At 43.4% G+C, this 27,082-nt stretch overlaps 1 protein-coding gene and 1 pseudogene across 1 annotated transcript; one reads left to right on the top strand and one right to left on the bottom strand.

Annotated features, from left to right (window-relative positions):
- LOC103233516 (SHC SH2 domain-binding protein 1-like) overlaps positions 1-27,082 on the bottom strand; it is a 632,774-nt pseudogene that overhangs the window by 67,505 nt on the left and 538,187 nt on the right.
- Positions 8,942-10,687, top strand: LOC119623274 (putative uncharacterized protein MGC34800). Its single transcript, XM_073015690.1, is given in 7 exon segments — positions 8,942-9,028; positions 9,680-9,952; positions 9,987-10,086; positions 10,089-10,161; positions 10,163-10,235; positions 10,237-10,449; positions 10,451-10,687. Coding segments are annotated over 7 exon segments (870 nt in total). The 3' UTR covers positions 10,502-10,687.

The raw sequence follows: 27,082 nt of genomic DNA, 5'->3' as shown, positions 1-27,082 counted from the left end.
AGAAGCTCCAATGTCCAGGGCCTGGGTCCACTGCAGAAGCAGTTTGCTCAAGCGTCTGCATGTCTAACGTTAAAGTCATTTCCAATGCCAACATTTTTGTGGGTTGTATTTTCCATGGGGTGATGAAAATTTAAATACATTTTATTTACCTGTTGGTGGTAGAGAAATGCCATCCAGTCTTTCATCACCATCAGCAATCTCTGTTGGTTACAAACATAAAACACAAATCTCATTAGTTTCAGGGAGCACATTCATTTGACTGAAAGCAGTGACACAATTATCCAAACTCCAGTGTGCATAACAGTTTTCACCATTCTTTTCCCTTTTCAGCTATCATTGGTTCATGTTATAGATGTTAATATCATTATTTGAATACAATATTTTTTGATAATAGTGATATAAAATAAACTTCCCTGTATTACAATTTTTTTAATCTTATGAACCTCATTCCAGTAATCACTGATGATTTCTGTTTATTTTTACTTATTTACGTAGGCTTAAATATCGAACCAGCATGTAGGGTGAATTGTCTAAATAGGGTCATCGAGGAGATGTGTCAGTGAATTCCTGCTGTAGACTTGCACTTGGCATCACCAGAACCACTCCTGGGGAGCAGCTTAGGAAATCTTGAGAATTAATCTTTCTTTAGACAACTGATTCAGATCCTAGAGCTGCCAATCTAACTCTGGCATCAATGTGGTCACGAAGAAGGAACAGGCATTGCTTCAAAACATTCTCCATTTCCACGTTTTAAAATGCAAACTTTCCCTCATCTCTGATAAACGTATCCATCTCCTTGGGAGTTTTCCAAAGGTAGATCCTTCAGTCACAAAAAACCTTCCATTAGGCCGGGCGCGGTGGCTCAAGCCTGTAATCCCAGCACTTTGGGAGGCCGAGACGGGCGGATCACGAGGTCAGGAGATCGAGACCATCCTGGCTAACACGGTGAAACCCCGTCTCTACTAAAAATACAAAAAACTAGCCGGGCGAGGTGGCGGGCGCCTGTAGTCCCAGCTACTCGGGAGGCTGAGGTAGGAGAATGGCGTAAACCCGGGAGGCGGAGCTTGCAGTGAGCTGAGATCCGGCCACTGCAGTCCAGGCCGGGCTACAGAGCAAGACTCCGTCTCAAAAAAAAAAAATAAAAAATAAAATAAAAAAATAAAAAAAATAAATAAAACCTTCCATTAAATGAAAAAAATGAAAATAAAAAAAAGGTGTTCATGTGTCTCCTGATAATGGATGGGCTTGTTAGTTTCCCCTAACATGTGGGGACGGGGGAAAACATCACATTATGGCCCTGGGATAGTTTTGGTGGTGCCCTCCAAGGCCCAGGGTCTGTGGTCCCCACAGGAAGGCCCATGCTGACTGCATAATGTGTGTGGGCAGCCCTTGTGAGGCTGTTGAATGAGGTCAGCTTTGGCACCATGTTGTAACACTGAGTCGGTAGAAAGCTAAACCAGTACTACATACTTGTTTTGATAGTTGTTGCTTTAAACACAAGCAGGGCTTAGCTATAGCTAGAAACATTGTAAAGCTCCCCTGTCTCCTTCATCCTCCAACATCTTGTCCTCAGATGAACACTCACTGGCATTAGTGAAAGATGCCTTGTCTGCTGACCTGCTAGATCCACCACAAAATCACTGAGAAGGGACAAAATACGCAGGACCAATCTAGGTTGGAGAAGATTAGCAACCACCAAAAATGATGTTGTAGATGAATATTTAATAACGTAAAAATATTCAGTCAAACCATGGGATAAATGGTGTGATTAAAATTCTGGAACAGGTTTACAGAAAAAAAATACAGAACATACGAAAATGTGAACTGTGTTTCCCTCTGGATGAAAGGCTTTAGGTATTTTAAATTTTGTTCTATGGCTTTTAGATATTATTTTATATATGAAAAATAATGAACATATGTTTATATTTAGAAGACATTATTTTTTTCTAATTGGTTTGAGTGAGTTGGAATAGACAGATGGTCTGCATAGTAGTTCTCTCACTGCCTAGGATTTTAAAAATCCTTCAATACTAATCGTCATCATGAAAATATCCACCATTTATTAAAGGCTTGCTGAGCACTTGACATGCAATGTGTCATTGAATCCTTAGGAAACTCTACAAGGTGGGCCTGTTGTTCTGCCCATCTTAACAAATGAGGAAAGTGAGACAGAGGTTAGGAAGCTCACTCCAGGTAACACAGCTAGTAAATAACAATGCCAAGGACATGAATCGGGTTAATATCTGGGCTATTCACCTCTTTGCTATTAATAGTCCAAATATACCACATGCATGAATATGAGCTAATTTCTCAAAATTTCATGTTCTAGCTCATTTTATATTTTAGCCACTTTCTTTACATGTATAATTGCTTTCCATTTAGTTATAACAAGATCAGTTTGGGGTATAAACTGATCTTCCATTTGTGATTCAGCTACCTTCCCTTTGAAAAAACAGACCTATGTTATTATGTGCTTTAGTAAGAACAGAACACATATAACCAAAAAAGTATAGATGATTATATGTAAATTAGAACATGCTAGCTGCATGAATAGGGGATGAGAATCAAGGAGGAACAGCATTGTTGTATTATTCAAATTTAATTATAACATCTATCTGCAACAACGAGCTCACAATCTTTCTTCCCTGGTGACAATCAGGTTGCTAAGTTTGGAAAAGATTGAGGAAGTCCAATAAACATTTAACAGTAGTGACATCTTTACTCTGAGATCTAACAAAATTAAAATATTATGATTTCAGCTGTGAGAAAAATCATCTAATGAAAATGATAAAAATGTATACCAGGGCTGGGCGCGGTGGCTCACGCCTGTGTTCCCAGCACTTTGGGAGGCCGAAATGGGTGGATCACGAGGTCAGGAGATCCAGACCATCCTGGCTAACACGGTGAAACCCCATCTCTACTGAAAATACAAAAAAAAAAAAAAAAAAAAAAAAAAAAAAAAAATTAGCCGGGTGTGGTGATGGGCGCCTGTGGTCCCAGCTACTCGGGAGGCTGAGGCAGGAGAATGGCGTGAATCCGGGAGGCGGAGCTTGCAGTGAGCCGAGATTGCGCCACTGCACTCCAGCCTGGGCGACAAAGCGAGACTCCGTCTCAAAAAAAAAAAAAAATTATACCAGGAAAAAGGAATCATTGGAGTTACAGAATAAAGATTATTCCATGTGATGAGAGATGAGAGTCCCAAATGAATTTCTATTTGGATTTGCATAATGGCCTTTCAAATCTGTGGGACACTTTTTTTTTTTTTTTTTTTTTTTTAAGGCAGTGCAGGCTTCCTTAAGCTGTAGCCAATTAGCTTGTGGAGTCAGAGTCTCTACCTCATTCCAGGAATGGAGCTAGATATGATAAATAAGGTTGAAGTTGTGCAATATCTATGTGACACTTCTGCTAGGAACACAGAAGAGAAGGGCCAAGGTGCCGATCACAAGTATCTGGGCGGATCATCTAAACCAGCGGTCAACAGTTACAATGTTCGACATCAAATATTGTGATGTCTAAGGGGCAGGAGTGGGCAGTCTTCCAAGTGAGTGGAGGCTCCTCGAGGAGGGGAGGGGTGGGGAGCAGGCTACGGCTTGGATCTCATCCTGTAGAAATGGAGAAACCTGGGGCGAAAATGGGCATTTGTGATATGAATTATTAATAGAAATGTGACATGGTTACGGGATGTGTTCCCTGGTCAGTCTGCTTGTGGGAAAGAGAAGAGGGATGTGGCGGAACATCCCTACTGGGTGGGTGCCTCTTTGCTGGTGGGACAGGGGAAGGGAATAGAGACCAGAACTCACAATAATCGCTCTCAGCATGTGATGACAGAAGGAAAATAAGGTGTGTTTATGTGTAAAATATGCAGCATAAGGAAGGCACCAGAACAACATTTAAACTGTGTTTCTTACTCAGTCATGTGATCCACTGCCAGCAAGGTCTTTCTGGGTCCCTGAGAACAGCCTTCTACAGAATTTCTCCATTATTTTTTTTTTAAGAAACAGTGTCTCACTCTGTCACCAGACTCACTCTGTCACAGCTCACTGCAGCCTCAAACTCCTGGGCTCAAGAGATCCTCCCACTTTACCCTCCCAAGTAGGTTGGAAAACAGGTTTGTGCCATCTTGCTTGGCTAATTTTTAAGGGATGTGTGTGTGTGTGTGTGTGTGTGTGTAGATAGGGTCTCCATCTTCACAAAACATCTGGAGATGTTGCCCAGGCTGGTCTTGAACTGCTGGACTCAAGCAATCCTCCTGCCTCAACTTCCCAACTATTTTTAATTTTTGAGGAAACTACACTAATTTAGATGAAATTAGAGATTTGTGGCCTCCTAGATAAAGTCATTCTTATTTGATGGGAGAAAGCTGACTACACAGGGATTCTTCACCAGTAAATTGGCCCCCACTGTCACTTTGAGGAAGCTGAGACTTCAGTGACCAAATCTGAACAGTCACAATTCAACTGGTGCTGACTTTTCCTGGAAGAATAATCCCAGAATTCTAAGCCCAGAATTTTAAACCCACACACAATATCTGTGCAAGCATGCATGCACACGCCCCCCCTCCTTAAAATCCCTTTTACTCTACGTGATATTGCTGGTAGAAGAGATTCTTTCTTCTTCTTCTTCTTCTTCTTCTTCTTCTTCTTCTTCTTCTTCTTCTTCTTCTTCTTCTTCTTCTTCTTCTTCTTCTTCCTCCTCTTCCTCTTCCTCTTCCTCTTCCTCTTCCTCTTCCTCCTCCTCCTCCTCCTCCTCCTCCTCCTCCTCCTCCTCCTCTTCTTCTTCTTCTTCTTCTTCTTCTTCTTCTTCTTCTTCTTCTTCTTCTTCTTCTTCTTCTTCTTCTTCTTCTTCTTCTTCTTCTTTTTCCCCTTAAGCAACTTGTACCTTTACAAAGTCAAGCAGATCCAAAAAATAAAAATCAATAGGCAAACAGAAGCAAACCATAAAAGAGAGATCCAGTTTTCATATACGAGAGCATCAGGCCACAAATGATATTAGCAATCTTTTTCACTTGTACTATTCAAAGCAAATGGCCTGACATAATTTTTCCTATTTAGTCTGAAGGTGTTTCAAAATTTATTTGAGTAAGACTTTAAGAGATCAAATCACAGCATATTATACACAGTATTCCCTTCAAAAGACAAGACACTGAAATAACCTAGAGCCAAGTATTATACTTTATAAAGTCTAAGAATTCATAAGTGCTTCTCCAATTATTTTTTTGCACCTTAGTCATACCTGAGCCTGTTTTAAACCTCCTTCTGGCCAGTTCAATTTGATCCTGTAGAATCTGTACCCAATCTCTTGGGCCAGGAAGCTTATCCACATGGTTAGCTCTACAGTACTTTCTGTGAAGACTGAAAAAAATGTAAAATATTGTTAAATACCTTAACAAGTAAAATATGCAGATATGAACCAGAAATACATTCTAAAAAGAAAAAAAGTATATTTCTAAATGATGTCAGTTCTGCATGATATATCTTCAGTATCTCTATTATATTTCTTTGGTAAAGATGGAGATTGGCAGGTCGGGCTAGGTCCAATGCGTTGTGCTTCAAAATGAAACTGGCGATAATCGCTAAGTAGTTTGTATGGAAGCTGCTCTTTCTACTGGCTCCATATCCATGAGTATGTGTCTTATAAGCAGAGAAGAAAATGTTTCCTAAGGGTCTACTGACCTTATGACAAGGTTTAGCAAATGTATTAAGAAAGTTCACTTTTTTTGTTGTCAATTCAAAATTGAATGCAAAATTATGTGAAAAGATAGTATTTCTCATGGTGATTTCTACTAACTCAATCAGTACTCAAATAATAATGCAGTTGGTGTCATGATGAAAGTTCCAATTCTACTTCAAGTCAACCCCATATACGTCGCGTGAGCTCCCTGATCAAGCACAAAGGGAACTAAGGAGAACCCCATGGCAGGACACAGGGATGCAGGACGATGATTGTGGGAAGGCTGTGCACAGTGTGTGGCTGCACACGCGGTGCTGGGGTTGACATTTCTGCCTCACACTCACTCCTGAGCACTTTTAAACTCATCTTTTCAACTTGTGTTTTGTAAGGTCAAGATCTGGTAAGCCATCACGTCACGTTGCCTCCTTGGTATTTAAAATACTGGTAATTTCAATGTTTTAAAAGGTTTTTCTCAAAAAACAAAAAGGCAAGAGAAAATATTGACAGATTCAACTACAGAAAAAGGTAAAATTTCTATTGAATGAAAAATAAGACATTTCATCAGAATGAGAAAAGCTAGTTGTACTAAATGTGACCAAAAAGGTTCACTATCTACCATCAGATGAAGAGCTCATTCAAATAAAAGAGTAACTTCAAAAGTCCCTATAGATAAACGGGCAAAATATACTTAATAAAACATGTTAGGAAAAATGTCCAATTAATATGTAAACCAAAAAACTGCAAAACACATTTTATACCTACTAAAATTAGAAAAACAATTTAGAAAGCTAATACTCGATACTGATAAAATTGGTACATTTAAACATTACTGTTGGTGTAAACAGGCAAAACTCTTTTGAGAAATAAGAGTAATATTTAATGAGAGACATAGAACTGTTATACCTTTGGACTGGTAATCTTACTCTTGGAAATTTATCTTAAGGAAATAACTTGAGAAAGAAAAGCAGCTATATGTGATCTCTACTGTCAAACACATGGAAACAATCCAATTGTGCAGTAAGATCAATGTCAGTAGTGTGGCGGATACATTTCAGGGAGCCCAGAGTGAAGTGGGGGCTCCCCTTCAGGAAGCTACTGTGAAAGTCTGAGTAGTGAAGCATCTAGGGCCTCTCAGAGAACTGGCATTGTTTGGTTAATCACATGATATGATAAAAAGAAAAGAAAGGGAAGGTGTGTGAGCTGAAAGAACATCGCAGGTTTGGTTTGGAGCATGCTGAGTTTGGGGTGTCTGTGGAGCACCCATGTGGAAATGGCAGATATAATCCTGGTTACAGGGCCCCCAGCAGATACCAAAATCTGCAGATCTTCAAGTCCCTGATATAGGCCAGGCATGGTGGGTCATACCTGTAATTTCAATACTTTAGGAGGTTAAGGTGTGAGGGTTGCTTGAGGCCAGGAGTTTGAGACCAGCCTGGCCAACACAGTGAGACCCTGTCTCAATTAATCAATCAATCAACCAGTCAGTCAATCAATCAATAAATAGATAAATCCGGGAGTGGTGGTACAAGCCTGTGGTTCCAGCTACTCAGGAGGCTGAGGCAGGAGGATCACTTGAGCCTAGGAGTTCGAGGCTGCAGTGAGCTCTGATCACATCATTACACTCCAGCCTGGGCAATCAAGCGAGACCTTAAGCAACTTGTACAATTGTGCCCTGAGACTCTGGAGCATACAACAGCAGTGGAGGGGTGCCCAGCCTATTTGCATTATATTTTATTGTTGCATTGAATTTTTTTTTTTTCCTGAACATTTTCAATCTGCAGCTGGTTGAATCTGTGGATGCGAAACCTGCAGACAAGGATGCCAAGTGTATTTAGACAGAGAAATCTACAGTTCAGAGAAGGGGCCAAGCTGAACACACTGCTTTAAGAGGCACAGACATACATGTGGTGGTTAAAACTGAGAGAGGTTGGGCATGGTGGCTCACACCTGTAATCCCACTACTTTGGAAGGCTGAGGCAGGTGGATCACTTGAGGTCAGGAGTTTGATACCAGCCAGGCCAACATGATAAAACCCCATCTCAGCCAAAAATACAAAACATTACCCAGGCATGCTGGCATGAGTCTGCAGTCCCAGCTACTCAGGAGGTTGAGGTAGAAGAATCATTTGAACCTGAGAGAAGGAGGTTGCAGTGAGCCAAGATCGCACCACTGAACTCCAGCCTGGGCAACAGAGCAAGGCTCTGATTCAAAAAACAACAGCAGCAACAAAACAAAACAGTGAGAGAGAGAATGCTCACCAGTGAGAACACAGAGAGTGGAAAGGGCATAGGCTGGGTTGGGAACCCTGGAGCATGCTACGCTGCCAAGGAGAAGGAGGAGGAAGAAGAATGCATGAAAGGGCTCAAGCATGGCTGGCCAGGCAGGAGGGGCGGGGAGAGTGGTGGGAAGGCCAGTGAGTGGTTCTAATAAAAAGGAGGGACCAGCAGGCTGCAGGGCAGAAGAGGGGTAGGAGGGTTGGAGAGACAGCTTGGTGCCCTCTGAAGGTCAGTAAAGGCCAGGAAGGGTGGCCACTCTCAGGACACCTGACCCAGAGGGGAGGGCAGAAGAAGAGAGGAGACAGAAGTGCTGAGGGATGGGGACTTGGGCGTGGGGTGCAGGCTGAGGGAGCAGCGGTGTGGCAGAAGAGAACAGGATAAAGGGAAAAAGAGGAGATGGTCAAAGGCACCACCCTGGGGGGCTGGGGCTGATGGATCTGGAATAGATATGGAGGGGCATCCTCTAACAGAAGGAGGGAAACGTCCTTTTCTGAACCCATGGGAAGGGAAGATGGTCGATTCAGAAGTGGTTCTAGGCTGGAGCAAACACTCCTGAGGCCTCAGTGGGCTCAGGGGTGAGGAGCTCTGGAGGATGGAGGGTGTGGGGGAGGTGAGGGATCTTCTCAGAAGAATCGGAGAGGAAGTTGACCACAGACAACTAATACGGCTGCCAAGCTGCAGATGAGCTGTGGGGTAGGGCTATGCAGTGTGGCCACAGGCTACAGGCTTTTCCACCTCGGTCCCCTGCAGCTCCTTTAGGACAATGGATGACAAGGCTGGTCTAAGCTCAGGATTTTGCTGGGCAGTTTTGACAGAAGAACAAAGATATAATCCCTTGAAGATGCTGAAGGTGTGACCTAGCATGAATGAACTTACCTCTCCACTCCCTCCCATCTCCTTCACCCCCCAAATCTAGGAAGGACGGAAGGACATGAAGACAGTAAAAGGCTCATGGGCTTGGAGATATCTATAGAGATCAGGGAATGCAGATGTCAATGGGTTGGCAAGCAGGGGTCACAGAGCTGGAAGAATTGTCCCCTGAGATACCGGAGCATACAGCAGCAGCTGAGGAGCAGCCATATGTGAGGATGCTAAGGTGTGGCCAACAGTGCAGGGCTGCAATGCAGCAGAGGTGAATGTCACTGTGGATGAGGTCCAGCGACTACATAGGCTAGACCATCTGTCATGTGGACAGAGAAGTGATCAGGATGACAGTGGGACTGGGGAGAGAGATGAAGATGTAGGGCTATGATAAGAGTCTTAGTGGAAAGGTTCCATTGAAGCCCCACCTGCAGAGAGGGGCAGTGATGCTTAGAAAGCAGAATTAATGACTGGGGAGAAAATCAACCAGGCTGCCCAATGTATGATATGGGGGGACCAGGAGAGCAAGGTGGGGAGGTGCCAAAGAAAGGCTATCCCTGGGGGTACGCATGCTTTCAAATCTCTGCCACTAGATTCTAAGTAACTTCAGGGTCTTCATCTCTTTTGTCTCCCTCAAACATCTACTACAGTGCCTTTTTCTAAAGAAGAATTCAAGCATTTGATAAATAAGCTCCCTGATTAAGCACAAAGGGAACTAAGGAGAACCCCATGGCAGGACACAGGGATGCAGGACAATGATTGTGGGAAGGCTGTGCACAGTCTGTGGCTGCACTCGTGGCACTGGGGTTGACATTTCTGCCTCACACTCACTCCTGAGCACTTTTAAACTCATCTTTTGTTGCCTCCTGCAGGGACTCCCCAGCAGGCCACTGGGGGAAGCCCCACGACCCAGACAGCAGGTGGACAGCAGCAGCCGGCCGGAGACGAACTACAGCGAGAAACTGTGCGGAGCTCCAGCCGCTGGACTTCCTGCAGCAGAAGAGCCTGGGCACCCCGCCCCTGATGGTCTCACTGCACACAGCCTAGGGCCCCACCCGCTGAGGAATCCGGAACCTTATCCTACCAGCTCGCCTAGCGACCAGGCCAAGAGCATGGCCTCTGAGGAGCCCGCGCAGGAAGGCAAGGTGACGCCCACAGAGAAGGATGCCGAGCCTCTAGAAGCAGAGACTTCAGGGGGACCTGCGCTGGGCCCCGCCGGCGGTCCCAGTGCCCAGCACCGCAGGAGCTGGAGACGGCGCTGAGCACCACCAGGTGACGCCGAGTTCCTCCAGGGCTACTGCAGGCAGGCAGGGTGGCTGTGCCCGGATCCAGGAGCGGCTCCTGGCCCTACGCAGGCAGCCCCGGGGCCATCAGGCACCGCGGTGGCTGTCGCCCTCGCTCAGCCCTGAGCACATCTGACCTGGCCAAGCCAGCTGCCCCCATTGAACCCGCGCCCGGCGCTCCAGCTCTCCGCAGGGGCCCCTGCCGACACCGCGGGCTCCGGCTCCGGGTTCCTGTCCCAGCCTGCGCCACCTCCAGCGTCCCCGACTCCCCAGCGGCTCCTCCCCACTCCTAGCCTTGGCTGCCCCCAGAGCGGAACCGACCCCTTCCCCTGCCTCCAGCTTCGCGGATCGCGCCTCTTTGCAGCCTCTTTGACGTCTGCGCCTCAGCGCTGGGGCCAGGGCCCCTCTTGAGCTCGCCGCCAAGCTTGCCAAGCCCGCCAAGCCCTTTTCTGCCTCAGCCCTCCTGGCAGCGTCTTCCTCGCCTGCTGGTCGGCATCGCGCCACAGCCAATGTCTCCTGTAGCTGTCTCCTTGGCGAAGCGCTGCAAGGGCCAGCGCCGAACCTATCGCTGCGGAAGACCCGGGCACAGAAACTGCCCTGGTGCTGGGCAAGCGCTTCCTCCCCAAGTCCCCGGCCTGGGCAACCTGGAGGAGCCCAGGGAATAGCGCTCAGGACCCGGAAGCTGGACAGCCCGCCAGCCCGCCCCTGGCTTCTGGGCGCCCTGGGCCTGACCACCGCCCCCACCACCTCCGCCGGTTGGCAAGGAAGGTCCCCTTTCAGCTTGCAGTTCCTCAGCGGAGAGGAGGGCCCTCCACAGACCCGCACCCTGTCTCCAGCGCCGCGCCCACCATGATCACAGATGGAGCTCAAGGTCACCGCCAGGCCATCAGGCCGGGCAGGGCCCGCTGCTGCGGGGGGAGTCCAGGACACGGCTGGACTTAAGAGAGGGGTGGGACTGGGCTTCGTGCCGATGCTGCCCCCTGCCCCGTCGCGCCGCCGGTGCTCTGCAGATCCAGCGGGCACCCACACTGGGGAGAAGCCATTCAGTGGGCCATCTGCGGCAGGCCTGCATCACCAAGGGCAACCTCCAGGTACACTTGGTACATGTGGAATAACGACTCCCACATCCTCCCCCAAGGCGAGCTGCCTCGGTGGAACAGTCTAAGGCTCTGCTGGGGGTGATGGCCTGAAGTTCTCTGAAACATTCCAGAAGGATCTGGCAGCCCAAATAATGAATGGCGACCCCAATATTTGGAACCAGGATGCTGCTGGCTCCGAGGAGCTTGCAATAAAGAAGAATGAGATTTTCATCATTCAGGACACAGGCTTTTCCCACATCCCAGGAAGTTTTGCCTGCTGCACTGCCCTTCTAGGTACCCTGGGAGGCAAAAAAGCTCAAAATAGTCCTCCCACTGTCAGCCTGGACAAATCACCTGAGCAGCCTGCACAGCAGGCAGCATCCATTTGCCAGGTCACCCAGGAGAACAAGGAGATGGTCTAAACTAGCTGAACACATGGGACTCAGGTCCTTCCACAGTGAATCTGACTGTTCCTGAGAACTCTGCAACCTTTTAAGTTAAAAAAAAAAAAAAAGTGATTGGAAAATGGCCTCAGGAACACAAAGAGCCCAGGCAATCCTCACTCTTCCCTAGAGGGTCTCACTGTATTGGCCAGCCTGGACTCGAACTCCTGGCCTTAAGTGATCCACCACTTTGGCCTTTCAATTGCTGGGATTACAGGCAAGAACCACCCACACCTGGCCTTTGGAGGGACTCTTGCTTTGTGTGTTCGGGCTGGTCTTCCAGTGTAGTCAGTAAGATGTTCCTGCAGTTTAGTTTGGGATCTTTCTGCACAAATTCAGTGGATCCTGTGATTTTTTTCATGTAATAAATTGTATTACAAACAAATTTGCAATGAATAAGCTAGACAATTAATTCACAGTTAGTAACCTATGGCCTGGAAAACTTCATTACTTTATCCACACATGTTTATAAGGAGATGATTGAAGAAGTAGCCAAAATATGCAGATTCCTAATCATCCCCAAGAAGAAGGGAACCACTGAAAGGCAACGTGGCAGGGTGTGTGGGGTTGTTCTGAGGTTGTGAAAGCCACTGAGATTCACACATAAGGGGATAGAAAAAGGCAATCCACATATTTTGAGTACCTACATGTGCCGGGTATAACTTGGTCTTTGTTAAGATGATCCACCACCTTTGGAGTCACACAGAACTGGATTGAATGCCGGTTCCATCGCTCATTACTATACGATGGTGAATGTGTTTTTAACTTCTCTGAGCCTCAGTTTTCTCACCTACAAAAGATGGGATTGTTATGAGGCTTACATATGTTACATGTGTATAAATTTAGACACAATGCCTGTAATTTTGTAAGTGTCCAATATATGGAGGGAGGAGTATTCTATTTCCCTCATTTAATTTTTTGAGCAAGTTTATAAAATTTGTGTTATTCATATTTTTTAGATTAACCAAGGATGAGAAAGATTACATAAATTGCCATAGTCACAAAGCAGTCCCCAGTGCATTTACTTAGTAATTGCTAATTAAAAGGAGCAACGACCAGGCGCGGTGGCTCACGCCTTTAATCCCAGCACTTTGAGAGGCCAAAGCGGGTGGATCACCTGAGGTCAGGAGTTCGAGAGCAGCCTGACAAACATGGAGAAATCCTGTCTGTACTAAAAATACAAAATTAGTTGGGCGTGGTGGCGCATGCCTGTAACCCCAGCTACTCAGGAGGCTGAGACAGGGGAATCATTTGAACCCAGGAGGTGGAGGTTGTAGTGAGCCGAGATGGTGCCACTGCACTCCAGCCTGGGCAACAAGAGTGAGATTCTGTCAAAAAAAAACAAAAAACAAAAAACAATAGCAATGATAATGACATTTAAAATATTGTATTATGTGGTGGTTTTCTTTTCTTTTCTTTTTTTGTTTGAGATGGTACCTCACTGTTGCCCAGGCTAGAGTGCAGTGGTGCAATCTGGGCTCACTGCAACCTCCGCCTCCTGGGTTCAAGAGATTCTCCTGCCTCAGCTCCTGAGTAGCTGGAACTACAGGCATGTGCCACCACATCCAGCTAATTTTTTGTATTTTTAGTAGGGACAGGGTTCACCGTGTTAGTCAGGATGGTCTCATCTCCTGACCTCATGATCCAGCCTCCTCGACTTCCCAATGTGCTGGGATTACAGGCATGAGCCACCGCGTCTGGCCTGGTTTACTTTTATATAAGCCTCTTCATTTGCTGAAACCATAGATTCTAAGTTGCTCTATCAAAGTGGTAATTAGAAAAATGTGATATACTTAGTGCATAAATCTTAGGAAATTTCCCCTATTACTCTTGTTTTATTGAATATGTGTGTTATTTTCCAAAAATGTAAATTGAATATATATGTGTTGAATCTATATATATATTGAAAATATAAGTTGACATCACAGGGTAGACTAAGTTCATGGCAATGCTTTTTCTGAAAGCACCTGGGTCTCTCTAGTTTCTAAAAGCCTCACAGGCCACAGGGGAAAGGGCATTCTTTGGATGCCAGATAATGCATGAAGCAGATTTTGGTTTAGTATAGTTCATTGTAAAGTGATGATCTCTAGAAACTTCCTCACAGTGGAGCAACCTGAAAGCTCCCAGCAGCCAGCAATGAATGAAAGGTGGGGGCGGGGCTGCCAGCAGGGCGGGGCCTGGTGAGCCAGGGACCTAGGCTCCCACATCACAATGGGGGCGCGGGCGCGTGGAGGGGACTCTGGGTCTGATTGGTTCCTGGGAACCAGGAGGGAGCTCTGGCGGTTGGCAGGGCAACCTTGTTCAGTTGGTGGGAAGCAGTGGAAGGAGAAGGAGCTCCCTGTGTGCTCTCTTCTCCGCAATCACAGCTATCAGGTTTCTTGCATCTAGACCCATTCTAAATAAACCAAGCAGGTTCCCAAGGGACCCTTGCAGACAAGTCGGCTCAGGGGAGGCGGCAGAGGCGGGGTGCGGGCTGCTAGTGGGGTGCAGCCCCATAGCCAGGGGCTGGCCCTGCCAGCGTGCCCTTGTTGGGAAGAGGTGGAAGTGCTGAGCTCTGCAGACTTGGAAGCAAGGGAAGGCCCAAGCTGCTGGAGAGGAGCGGGGCTACCCCATGGGGAACACGCTGAGCTGTTGCTTGGGCACCAACCCCAGCCCCAGGCAGGGTCTGTCCAGGGGGTCTGCGGAGCTGTACTGTGGCTCTGACATCTATGAGGCGGTGGCAAGCGGAGGTGCAGGCCAAGGCAGAGAGGATCGGAGGCACAGCAGATGGAACATGCTGTTCCCCAATGCCAGCCCCAAGCGGGCCCAGCACAGGGGGTCTGGGGAGTTGTCCTGCAGCGCTGAAATCTGTGAAGCATTGTCAAGCAAAGGTACAGGCCAAGGCAGAGAGGAGCGGAGGCGCCACAGATGGAACATGCTGCTCCCCAATGCCAGTCCCAAGCAAAGCCAGGTCAGGATGCAGTGGACGGAACCGCCCTCCAGCTGTAACATCAGGGAGGCGGAGGTGGCAGTGGCACCACACCCCCCTGCTGTGGAGTCTGCCCAGTCTGATTTCGGAGCCCAAGAGGGCCATGACCTGCAGCACGTCGGCGACCAGGAGATGCCCAAAGGTAAGGAGGCGACTGATACTGTTTGCCCTCAGGCGCGCCTCTGGCTGCCGCTGACCCAAGGTCCCCACTAGAGGCATCCACAGCCTTGGGCTCCTGCCTTCTGCCTCTAGCCAGCTTTCCTAGGCCCAGAGACCAGGCAGGAGGACTGGCGTTGCTTCTTGCCTGCCCACCGTCTCCCTCATTCTTTTTCCCTGCATCATCTAGAGGTTTCTCTCCTCCTCCCTGCCCCAGTGCCCAGTTCTGGCCCCTTTGTCATCCCCCCAGGCTGGCGGAAAACTAAGTTTTCAAAATAGAAAATGTATGCTACAGATTTCATTTCTGTAGAGGAAGTGTCTTACAGCTCTTCTCTTTAAACTTTGGTACTTGTGAATGTTGTTCCTTGTTTGGTGGTGTAAGGTAAGCCTCTCAGTGGTTTTATACACTAAGTGATAGATGGGTAGTGTTGGATGAGAGTCCAAAACAGACTATATCATTCTTTAGGATTTACAGCACATTTCCATGTATGTCTCATTTCACCCTGTCTCTACGAAAAAAAAACGTGGTCAAAAATTAGCCAGATGTGGTAGCTTGCACCAATAGTCTCAGCTGCAAGAGGATCTCTTAAGCCCAGGAGTGTGAGGCTTCAGTGAGCTGTGCTGGCTCCATCGCACCATTGCACCACGCCAGCCTGGGCAACAGAGTGAGACCCTGTCTCTTTAAAAAAGTGTTTTTTGCCCAAAATAGCTCTTTGTTTTAACATATTTGACATATCGAGCCGGTGTCTGACAGTAATTGACCACAGCATCACTTGCTGCTTGAGACTTTCCCTGAAATGTGCTGGTAATAGCAGCATAGAGGAGGGTGGGTATATTTGATAATAAGAAGGAGGAGGGCATGTGTATGATTCATCTACAAGTTGCATCAATTTATTTAGGTGCAAAATTTAAAAAGAAGTCCCAGACACAGCCTGGTTTTTTTCCACATGTGTGGAAAACTTCTGTGATTTTTTGCATTCTCCAGTAGAACTGTGACATTGTGGCATTTATTTTCTTTACATTTATTAGTAAAACTTTTCTCAAGACTGTTAAAAGTGATTAAAATGGCTGTGTAGCTTTAAAAAGCATCTTTTCTACTCACTTAAATTATTACATTTTTCCTTCTTCCTCTACAGATTTTGCTTCTGACCATCCAAGGGAAGGCACACTCTTCCTGAGAAAATATCAAATGAGTGGTAAGACAATATTGCTTCTTCCTCCAAGCAAAAAGCTACAAACTTTCTGTTTTGTGTATTACAGAAAGTATTTAGAGGAACTCAGATAGTAGTTAAAATGTTTTAATATTTAATATATTTACTTACTTATTTTAATAGGTGACATAATTTCCTTTAGTTGTCACTAGTTCATGGAAACTTGCAGACTTTGTGTTTATACCTTTGGCAACATTTTTATCAATGCAATTAATTGGCCACATGATTTAGTGTAGTAGTTACGGATATATGCCTTTTTCTTCATAGGTCTTTGCCGTTTTTCCCTTGTTCCAAAGAGTATATTTTGATGATGAGTGATAGGATTTAGGCTACAGCTTGGATTTCACTTGAACAAATTAAAAGAATTTGTTGTTCTAGATTGAATCTGTGCTGTTGGCCTTCTTTTTGCACAATGCTCTAACCACATGAGCCTATCACATCCATGTTCATGCTACTCAGAACTTTTTCACTCGAATGTAATGGAAATGTAAACATGGCCTGTGCTGTTATCCAGGTTAGCCTTAGTATGTGAAAGTAGTGTAAAGTTTCCACATCCTGCTTATTTTAGGAAAAGAATTAGAACTGTAGGATTTTTCTGTACTACTGCTTATTTTTGTAACATTCTGCTAAATCTTAGTTTATTTTCAAAAATGCCACACACCATGTTTTTCAGTTAATTTCAACAGTAGGAATACAAGAAGTGGGGGTTCTATAATAACATCTGAAGGAATGCCGCACAATACAAAATGGGTTTCTCCCCCGCATTTTCATAGTTTGTGTGGACTTTGCCTGTCTCGAGCTGGTAACTTCCGGTTAGGATTGTTGTATTTCTCAGTTTCTTGCAGAGCCATGGGCTTCTCACACATGGAGTGTATGAAAGTGGAAGAAAACCTACCCCATGTCCCCATCTCTTCAGCAGTGAGAAATGTGTGTCCATGAGGCCAGTTCAACTTCAGAGGAGGAGGCATTGTAGGGAACGAAGCGTGGCCCAATTCCCCCTTGTAGCTTTTATTCTTCGGACCTGTGTTAGAACAAAATGATTTTGTGTGCTGAGGATGCCGTGTTCAATTAGGTTGGCACACTCATTTTAACATTTGAGTTTAAGATAGGCTACTTTCCAGTTGTGTAAAGACCCATTTATTTTTTTGATAACATATTAATAGATGCCCGATAAGTCATTTGGGATACTTGCAGGGATTCTAGTGCATCTGGAGATTGGCTCCTGGTCAGAAACTGGTTCTTAGAGCTGTCAGCTATTAGATCCTGGTAATGAAAGTAAACTATGTGTAAGTGTAGAATCAGAAAACACTACTACTTAGGGGTTCAGATGTACAATAGGTAAATTTTTTATTAGCTGAATTTCTCATCTGTCCTGTATTTTGGCATTTCTATGAAGGAATACCTGAGACTGGATAATTTATAAAGAAAAGAGGCTTCATTGGCTCACAGTCCTACAGGCTGTACAGAAAGTGTGGTGCTAGCATCTGCTTCTGGCAAGGGCCTCAAGAAGCTAATAATCACTGTGGAAGGTGAAGAAGTCATTTTTCACACGGTGAGAGAAGGAGCAAGAGAGAGTGAGAGGTGCTGCATGCTTTTAAATAAGCAGATCAGGCCTGGTGCAGTGGCTCATGCCTGTAACCCCAGTATTTGGGAGGCTGAGGCAGGCAGATCAATTGAGGCTGGAGTCTGAGACCAGCCTGGGCCAACATAGTGAGACCCTGTCTCTACAGAAAATTTAAAAATTAGCCAGGTGTGGTGGTGCATGCCTGCAGCCCTCCTATTCTTGAGCCTAAGGTGAGAAGATTACTTGAGCCCAGGAGGTCAAGGTTGCAGTGAACCATAATCATGCCACTGTACCCCAGCCTGGGCATCAGAGTGAGACCCTGTCTCAGAACAACAACAACAACAACAAAAACCCAAGAAGATTATGCATGAACTCAGAGCAGGAACTCACTCATCACCAAGGGGATGGTGCTAAGCCATTCATGAGGGATCTGCCCCCATGATCCAAACACTTCCCCACCTCCAACACTGGAGACTACATTTCAACATGAGATTTGCAGGGCACATATGTTCCCTAATTGGTTTTGCCTTTCCTTGTGTGCATGGGGATTCTTTCAGTTTTATGTAATAGAATATCTGTTAGGTCAAAAATAAAACTATTTTTTAGATTTTACTTTATGAGATTAATCATGCCAGATTATTTAAATTATACATTTTGTTGGTAAGAATTTTTTAAAGTGGAATTTTGTCACATTTTTCTATAGTGATAATCAGATGATTAGCAACTACGTTTATTCTATAGTATTTACACCAGAATTGATTTATTTTTTCATTCTTAGTGCAAGAAAAGAGGACCTCTCGCCTATATCATGTAAGTAAGATTTTGAAAAGTGAAGAAATCAATTGTTTGAATTAAAAGTCTGTCAAGATTCCTTAAAAATTTAACAGGGAGCCAGTGCTGTTAGCATGATCCTTTTTTGGTGGATTTTCTAAATCTCTTCTATTTTCCTAAGCATCAGATTTATACAGGAAAGTCTTTGGTTTACTGTGCCCATTTTTAAGGGTGTCTGACATTTAAGTTACATAATTTGGTTGTGATATAAAGATCTGCCGTAAATATTTAATCTTTTGGCTGGATGAGGTGGCTCACGCCTATAATCCGGCACTTTGGCAGGCCGAGGCTGGTGGATCACGAGGTCAGGAGTTCAAGACCAGTCTGGCCAAGATGGTGAAACCCCGCCTCTACTAAAAATACAAAAGTTAGCCAGGTGTGGTGGTGCATGCCTGTAATCCCAGCTACTTAGGGGGCTGAGGCAAAAGGATTGCTTGAACCCAGGATACGGAGGTTTCAGTGAACTGAGATCATGCCACTGCACTCCAGCCTGGGTGACAGAGTGAAACTGTCTCAAAAAAAAAAAAAAAAAGAAAATTAATCTTTTTAAATCAAATCAAATAAAAAATAACTAAGTCCATTTTCTTCAACACTTTCTGCTGACTTCTTGTCATAGCAGGTGAAAGCATAACTTCCTCACTCCACTGTAACCTTATTTACCTCCCTGTTTCTTTCTCCCACCTCTAACACATTTTTTATTAAATAATTAATTGGTATTTACATGATTATGACTAAGCACATATTATTCACTGCTGAGTCATAGAGTATTCTGACTGTGCCTCATCTTTGTACATCCTTCATTCTTTCTCTTAAATTTAAGCACTTCTGCACTTCTCCCAGATAACCCCCTTTTTCCTAGCCCGTGATAGCTCATAAAGCCAAATGCGACCATTGGACCCTAACTGGCCTCCTTGTTTTCACATCCTTCATTATTTTGTGTGTGGAATTAATTTTCCGACTGTGTTCCTTTGCCTTTTTTTTTTTTTTTTAATAGCTCTTCTTTCCCCAAGTGTTGTGACATTTGTTACATGCCTATCAAAAAATAATATTTTACCTACTAAAACATATGTTCCATGTTTTTTCTTGAAGTGACTCTCCTTGGCCTCTGGTTATCCTCCTCCAGGATAGTCTCTGTTTTCCTAGGCTGTCCTGGGCCTGTTTGCCTGGGAGCCCTCTTCAAACTCTTCTGCCACCACTCATGTTGGATCCCTGAGTCCTAGACTGTGCCTTGTCCTCTGCCTTGTGTTACTCCCCAGTGGTGCTGGAGCACAGTTTCCAAGGAAAGGCTCATGGACACGCATATATAGAATTCTAGCCTCTCTCAAAACCCCTCCTTTGTTATAGAGTATAAAATTCTAGAGTGAAAACTAAATTTCATGGCTCAGAAGACAATTTTCTATTGTGTTTTCATTATGCTGTTCTTGAAACTGTTACCATTGTGTGGTACATCATACGTAACCAATTTTTACATTTCTCAAGCTTTTTTGGACTTTCTCTATCTCTGGGATTCTGAAATTGTATAATAAAGCTTGGAGGGGACATTTTATTGTGGCTATTAAGTCTGCAGACTATCTCTTTTAGAGAATTTTCCTACTTTCTCTGTTTTATTATTATTATTATTTTAGTATTCTTATGATTCAGATGTTGGGCCTCCTAGACCAGTATTTCTGTATTGATCTTTAATTTCTTCCCCTCCTATTTTCCAATTTGTCTTTTGTTCTGCCTCTTAGAGAGTCTTTGACTTTCTCCACTAACTGTTCTATTGATTTTTTTTAACACCTTAAGGACATTTTAAGATTTTTAAAAACAGTTTTGCTCCTGAATTTTTACTGGTCCCAGGAATTCATTTCTCCTATTGTTTTGATCTGTCATTGGGGGTTTCCCTCAAATGCATGGTGGTCTTTGGCTTTCTCTAATTGGAAGCAGGACCTTTGTTCCCCGAGGAGTGTCACTGTGGGGATTTGGAAGTCGAGCCAGCTTTTCATTTGGGGGACATCAGTGTATTATGTGAGGGTATGATGTTTCAGTTTTCTTCCAAAAACGGTCACCCAATTTTCTGCCTTGGCAGTGCAAGCCTGGCTGCTGGCTTTCCAGAAGCAGGTTTGGGAAGGAAGGTGCAGTTTCACTTTGTGTGTGCAATTTGTTCCCATTTCCCAGGTTTTAGTCCTGGGAATAAAAGCTCTGAGCCCAGATATCCTCAGGTATAATATATCCAGATAATACACATCCAAATTCCTTTTGAGAGGAGAGGTGGACTTGGGGCTCTAAGCACAGATTTACAGTTGACCTTGCTGGCTTCTGTTATGTGTTTCACCCTACCTTCCCAGGTACCATGTGCCTCTGAGTTTGGAGCCTGGGTTGGGTTCTTTAAAACAAACAATATTGCTTGTTTCTGTTCAAGTCACTCCCTGTCAGCTCCAAAGTTGTGCTTTCATGTCAGTTGCCACTCCTCTATCTGCTTTTCACCTTGCAGCATTGACTCAGAATCATCTGCCGCCAATCCTGTCTCCTGGTCCTGTGTATAATGTTTATTTTATGATGAATGCTAATGAGATTTCAGAAAGAAGAGAAAATAAATTTCTGGTCAATACATCATATTTAATCCAAATTTAGAACCCATATGTAAGTGTAAATCTAAGTTTAAATTTGACATAATTATTACATTAATTCAGACAATTTCTATTTTTACCTACAATAAGCATATTACACTTTTCCACTCAGGCCTTATGTAAGAATTCTATCCAAACTCCATACATGCCATGTGGTCCCATTGCTGTGCAACATAAATAGAGCTGTTCTGTTAGTGCACAAAGTGTTAGAAATTTTTAAGTTAGTTAAAAGTCATTAATTGTTTAAAAACTATCTGAAATATGTCTTGTAAAAAAGTGGGGAGAAAAAAGTGATCCTGAGAGTCACCGTGTCGGTGGCTCATACCTGTAATCCCAGCACTTTGGGGGATCACTTGAGGCCAGGAGTTTGAGAGCAGCCTGGCCAATATGGTGAAACCCCATCTGTACTAAAATTACAAAAATTAACCTGGCATGGTGGCACATGCCTATAATCCCAGCTACATGGGAGGCCGAGACAGGAGAATTGCTTGAACATGGGAGGCAGAGGTTGCAGTGAGCTGAGATCAGGCCACTGCACTCCAGCCTGGGAAACAGAGCAAGACTTCCTCTCAAAAAAATCCACAATCCAATATGCATTCATTATAAGAAATGTTAAATAGAAGAAAATGAGGACAGATATCACCTGAAGCTATACCAATTAGTCTGTGTTTTGATGTATTATTTTCCTGTTCTTTTTATTCTCATAAATGGATTTTTTCTCAGAATCAAGTTTTGTTATCATGTAGTATTATGCTGTATTACCCCTAATAGTAGTGACCTTAAGGGATACCTTCTTTCACTTTGAATAGAAGTATCTGAATGAGTCAATTTTCATTTTTCATGCTATATTTGTTTTTTGAGACAGTCAAAGTATATTCATTGACCCACATACACTGTTAATGTAAAGTATACACATTAATAGAGTAGCTTAAGAGACATAAGAGTTTAGCTACAGTTAAAACATTTCTACCTTGAAGGAGAATTTGGTCCTTCAAATAGTAATATTGCTCAAAAACATCTGGAATTTTTGTTAAGAAATAAGTGAATTTACAGTAAGAAGCATCTGAAACAAGCAAAATGGTGTTAGACTGTATGGATATTTCTGATTACTGGCTACAGGCAGTTTTCAAATGCTGTCTACTTTTATAAACAACCACTAGATCTTCTCCCTACCCTGTCTTTCACGTACCTGTGGGAGACCCTGATGGAAGAGGGTGATAACATGATGCAGACAAGCGTATCCCAACAGGAGGGAAGAAGGCTCATCTGAGGTTTTTTTTTTTTTAAGTTAAAATAATAGGTATTTTGTGGTTTTAAATAATGCTGTTGATCTTTTCGATTTGGTTACTGGCATTATTATTAAGAAAGAGTTATATTTTTTAATTTTTTTACTTTTTAGACGGAGTGTTGCTCTGTTGCCCAGGCTGGAGTACAGTGGCATGATCTAGGCTCACTGCTACCCTACCTCCCGGGTTCAAGCAATTCTCTGCCTCAACCTCCTGGGTAGCTGGGATTGCAGGCACACCAACCACCATGCCTGGCTAATTTTTGTATCTTTAGTAGAGACAGGGTTTCACCATCTTGGCCAGGCTAGTTTTGAACTCCTGACCTCGTGGTCCACACGCCTCAGTCTCCCAAAGTCCTGGGATTACAGGAGTGAGCCACCGTGCCTGGCCAAGAAATGCATTTTCTTAACATAGATGAGGCAGTTTCCATATTGACTATTGCACTCTTGACAAATGAATAGATACTTTTAAAGTGTTTTAGAGATGGTTTATTTTCTAGAAGGCTCAAAAGATTCATTGTCATCTCTCTGGTAGCACTGCAGATAAATTTTCATTGATTTGTAACTGTAGGAAGATTTACCTTCCAAATTGTAACTGATTTAAATAATTTGCCAAGCACTTATTGAACTCCTTAATTTCTCCCACATCCTGTGCTCAGCAGCTGCAGGTAGGAGAGGAAGGGCTCTCCCTCCCCTGGAGAGGCTTACTTTCTCACCAGGGGGATGCTCTGCAGACAGTTGCTATCATGTAACACACGGTGCATTAGACCAACGAGTACACACAATTGGAAATATTTTGTGGTGTGGCTGCTGGCAGAGGGATCCCAGAAGGCAGAGGAGGTGAAGCCTGCTGGGACAAGGGGGAAAGAAATTGGTATTCTGGGCAGAGAGCAGCATGAGTGAGGCAGGACAGTGCCATGATGTGTGTCAAATAACTTACAGAATAAAATCAATCAACTTTTGAAATGAATGCAAAGTATTCTCGGAAGTTCTCATTTGAGTAATGTAACAGCAGTCTTATGTAAACATGAAGTGAAAGTTAAATTCCCAAAGCTGTTTCCATCATCTGATTTTTAGATGTGAGAGCATCTTAAAGCAGTACTTTTTCTATCTTCCGCCAAGGAAAGATGCCCAGAGAAATCTATGGCCCCTGACTTGTTTGGTCACTGAGCCTCCCTGGCACACAGAGTCTCTGACCCTAAAACACTGCTTCCATCACACTGTCTCTTGAATGAGTGACTTAGGATTAGTAATTTAGTGAATGTAGTATGAGGTCTTTATTTACTGCAATAAAAATGCTCCTGTGCCAGTATTATTTAATGTATGACATTTTATTGTAGTTAATGAATAAAAGAAATAGAAAATAGCTGCTTTTTACTGCATAATAAAAAAAAAGCAGGAAATCTTATTTTAAACTTTTCCCATTATTTGTAAGGGGAATTAATAATAGACGCTTTCCAGGTTTGATGATTGGTATCATAGCAAGGGCAGAATTTCATAACCCAGTCCTCGAACATCATCTGCAGAAGTTACGCACCTCCAGTGAGTTTCCCATAGAGCTGCTCATGATACCACACTCAGGCAGGTCACAGGGTATAAGAAATACCTTAATGCTTTATTGTTTGACATTTTTACTAAGGTAAAAAGCCCACACTTTTGTAGGTTCAGCCTGCTGTAAACATTTTCCTCTATCTTCCTTCTCCTTCAGATACCTCCATGGCGTCTTGATAGAAAATACAGCTCATGTTCCACCATATTGCTAGATAACAGCACAGTCAGCAAACCTGATCTTGGACACACACTGGAAAGGTGAGTACGATGAGGTTTCCGAGGGCTGAGTGACAAACCCCTATAAGCTAAAAGCATCCCGGCCATCCTCTATCATTTCATCCGTTTGGTTGCCCTTTTCAGCAAGCAGTTTAAGAAACTGATTTCAATGATATATGGATTTCCAGGACCTAAATATGAATTTTCTGTTTCTCTTTTAATCTTAGACACTGTGTGGTAGAAGAGAAAGCCAGTTCCCAAAGAAGCAACCCCAGAAAATCCATAGCTCTTCATTTGATGCATTTATGTTATGACAGTGTTGACACAATGGGAAGGAGAGGTGCCTTTTATTGGATGTTTCTGGGAAAAATTATTAGTTCTTTATGGGCTACAGGCCTAAGACCATGGGTGCTACTTTGGAAACTTCTCTTGGAAGAAGGAACAGCTTGTCCTCCAGTGGTGCACAGTGTATCTGCATTTAACTGTTCCCATCATGCATGAGCACTTCATAGGCCATAATCAGACATGTCTTTTCAAAGCACCCTCGAACGAAGGGTTCGAGTTTATTTAAAAAACCACAACAAAGCCCAGTTCCATTGGATGTGTCCAGGGAATGTTATTAACATCTCCTTAGATTATGAGTGTTGATTTTCGGGAAAACGGTTTGAGAGGTACTCCCTCAGAATATTAATGTTCTTATCCCTAGCAACTTTCCAGTCTATAACCATGACTAGTGTACAAGCTTAATTTTGTTTCCATTTTACTTGCTTTTTAAGCTAATTTGTCAGCAACTTCTACTTTAATTATAAATGGTAAATTTACACTCATAATAATATCACTTCCCTCTCTCATGTATAACAATTATTGAGATCAAATTGTGTTTCAGCAGGAACTGGACTCCACCAATGTTTAAAGCCCTGAGCTTTGGCCTCTATGGAGTCATCACTTAATGTTTGTATTCAGCCTTAAGTAAAAACCCACTCTGTTTTGGCTAGAGTCCCTGGTTTCTTCTGATTTCAAAAGATTCTGATGTTTCAGTATGCCATTCAAAAGGAGTTTTAAGCTTCACCTTGCTCAAACAAGTAGAGGTTCTGCTTTTTCATCCAGCATACCCTAATTCCTACACGTGTTTTTAAAATAGAATTTTCTTTTCTTTTTTAGAGACAGGGTTTTACTGTGTTGACCAGGCTGGTTTCAAACTCCTGAGATCAAGCAATCCACCTAACTCAGCCTCCCAAAGTCCTATGATTACAGGCATGAGCTACCACGCCTGGCCTAGAAGTCTATTTTTGAAGTACAGTTAGTTTTAATTTGCTCTCAAATTTTAGAAGGGATCATTTGGTATATTTACTTTCGGTGAAATAAAGGTTTACTGAGCAAATTAATACAGCAAATTGGCTTTTTGGAAAGATTTTGAAGAATGTTTTTCATGGTTACTAGTCCATTGTTCTCAAAGGGATGATTGGGCCATATTAGAATCATGTATATATGTTTCTTCAAAATATATGCCTGCAAACACATGCATCTTCCCAACTCCACATTCCCTCCATCTCTGGGCACTCCCAAGCCTTTTAGAAAAATGCGTAAGTATGTGAGGCATCATTATATGAATAAAAGCATCCCAGATGATTCTGATCTTAACCCTAACTCAGTCATTCCCAAACTTTGTTGCACATTGGAATCACCTGGGGAACTTTACCAACAACCCTGATGCCCAAATCATGTCCAACGCCAACTAAATCACAATGTCTCCAGCTGGTGGTGAGGCTGTTTTTAAAGCTCCTTGGGTGATCCAGTGTGCAGCAAACATGGGGGCCACTGCTTCCTTTGCATGGAGGAGTGATAGTTCTAACATATATCTAACACGTTTTCCCTGTCATTTGCTCTTCTTTCTACCCATAGAGCCTTTCGACTGTGTGCGTCATTTCTATGTATGTGTGCATATGCTTTAATTTAACCCATACCATAGGATTTTGTGAACACCTGCACTTCACAAAAGCACTATGTGGGGACCTTGGGCAAATTAGTTTGAACTCTTGGTTCTCTTATTTGTAAAATGGGTGGTTCATGGAGTGTCATGTAAGCTTCAGTGGTCTTTTCAGCATGTAACTTCCAATTCTGTGATTTTAAAATCAATTTGGAGATGAAACTGTTTGAGGCACTATAGAAATATCCATCTTAGATGCTAATAATGTTGTAAGACCTACTTTTTACAACTCAAATTTGCCTTCTCAAATTATTCTGAGCCTCATTTTAAATGATGAAGGCAAATGGAAGCACAGAACTTATCCAGGAGAAGCCCCTGTTTGCTGACACACAACATTGAGGATGACTTAGGACCACAGTAACATGCATCTGAAGAGTTGTATTTGTTCACTAATATTTTGTTTAAACTAATGTGGAAATATCTGTCATGAATATTGTATGATGTGGTGTTACATTGTGTGTTTAGTGCTGCTTATTTCAGGATAGTTACAAGTGTCATTGATTTTTGTGTGCATTATGTTTACTAATAAATTTCCTGCTAATAATTATGCATAGGTGACTTTAAATTACTTTAATTGGTATAAAGCACATTCATTATGTGCTTTTAGGGAAATAATGACAAACGGGTGAGTAGGTGGTGAACTAAATCAGTTGAAATGCAGGGCCTAGCCACTTAAAAAGCAAAACATTACTATATGGTCTCAATATAAGCATATGTACACATGGATGTAAGTGACTTGCAAAAGATTACAGGTTCTATGGGTAAAAGAGCAAATGACAGGGAAAATATGTAATTATGTATATATAATAACCATCAGCAGAAACGTCTTCTAACAGCATATTGCCTAGCAGTTTGGTTCTCCTATTTTTGCTATAAATCCAGGGAGCTAAAACAAAAGAAAAGTGCTCATATAGTACTGCTTTGAACAAGAGGATTTCAGGGCCACTGAGAAGGTTCTTTCCTCCCCGTTTTAAAAACATATCTTCAGGCCAAACAAGTGATAAAGTCAGTAGTTAAAAATATTTTTTTTTCCCTCCACAGTGTGACTTTGGCAATATATTACAACATAAAGCACAGGTGAGCTCTTAGAAA

Source organism: Chlorocebus sabaeus, chromosome 5 (assembly GCF_047675955.1).
Source record: "Chlorocebus sabaeus isolate Y175 chromosome 5, mChlSab1.0.hap1, whole genome shotgun sequence".
NCBI classification, from domain to species: Eukaryota; Metazoa; Chordata; class Mammalia; order Primates; family Cercopithecidae; genus Chlorocebus; species Chlorocebus sabaeus.
Note: the sequence above shows the minus strand (reverse complement) of the source record. Positions and strands in the feature narration are given on the sequence as shown.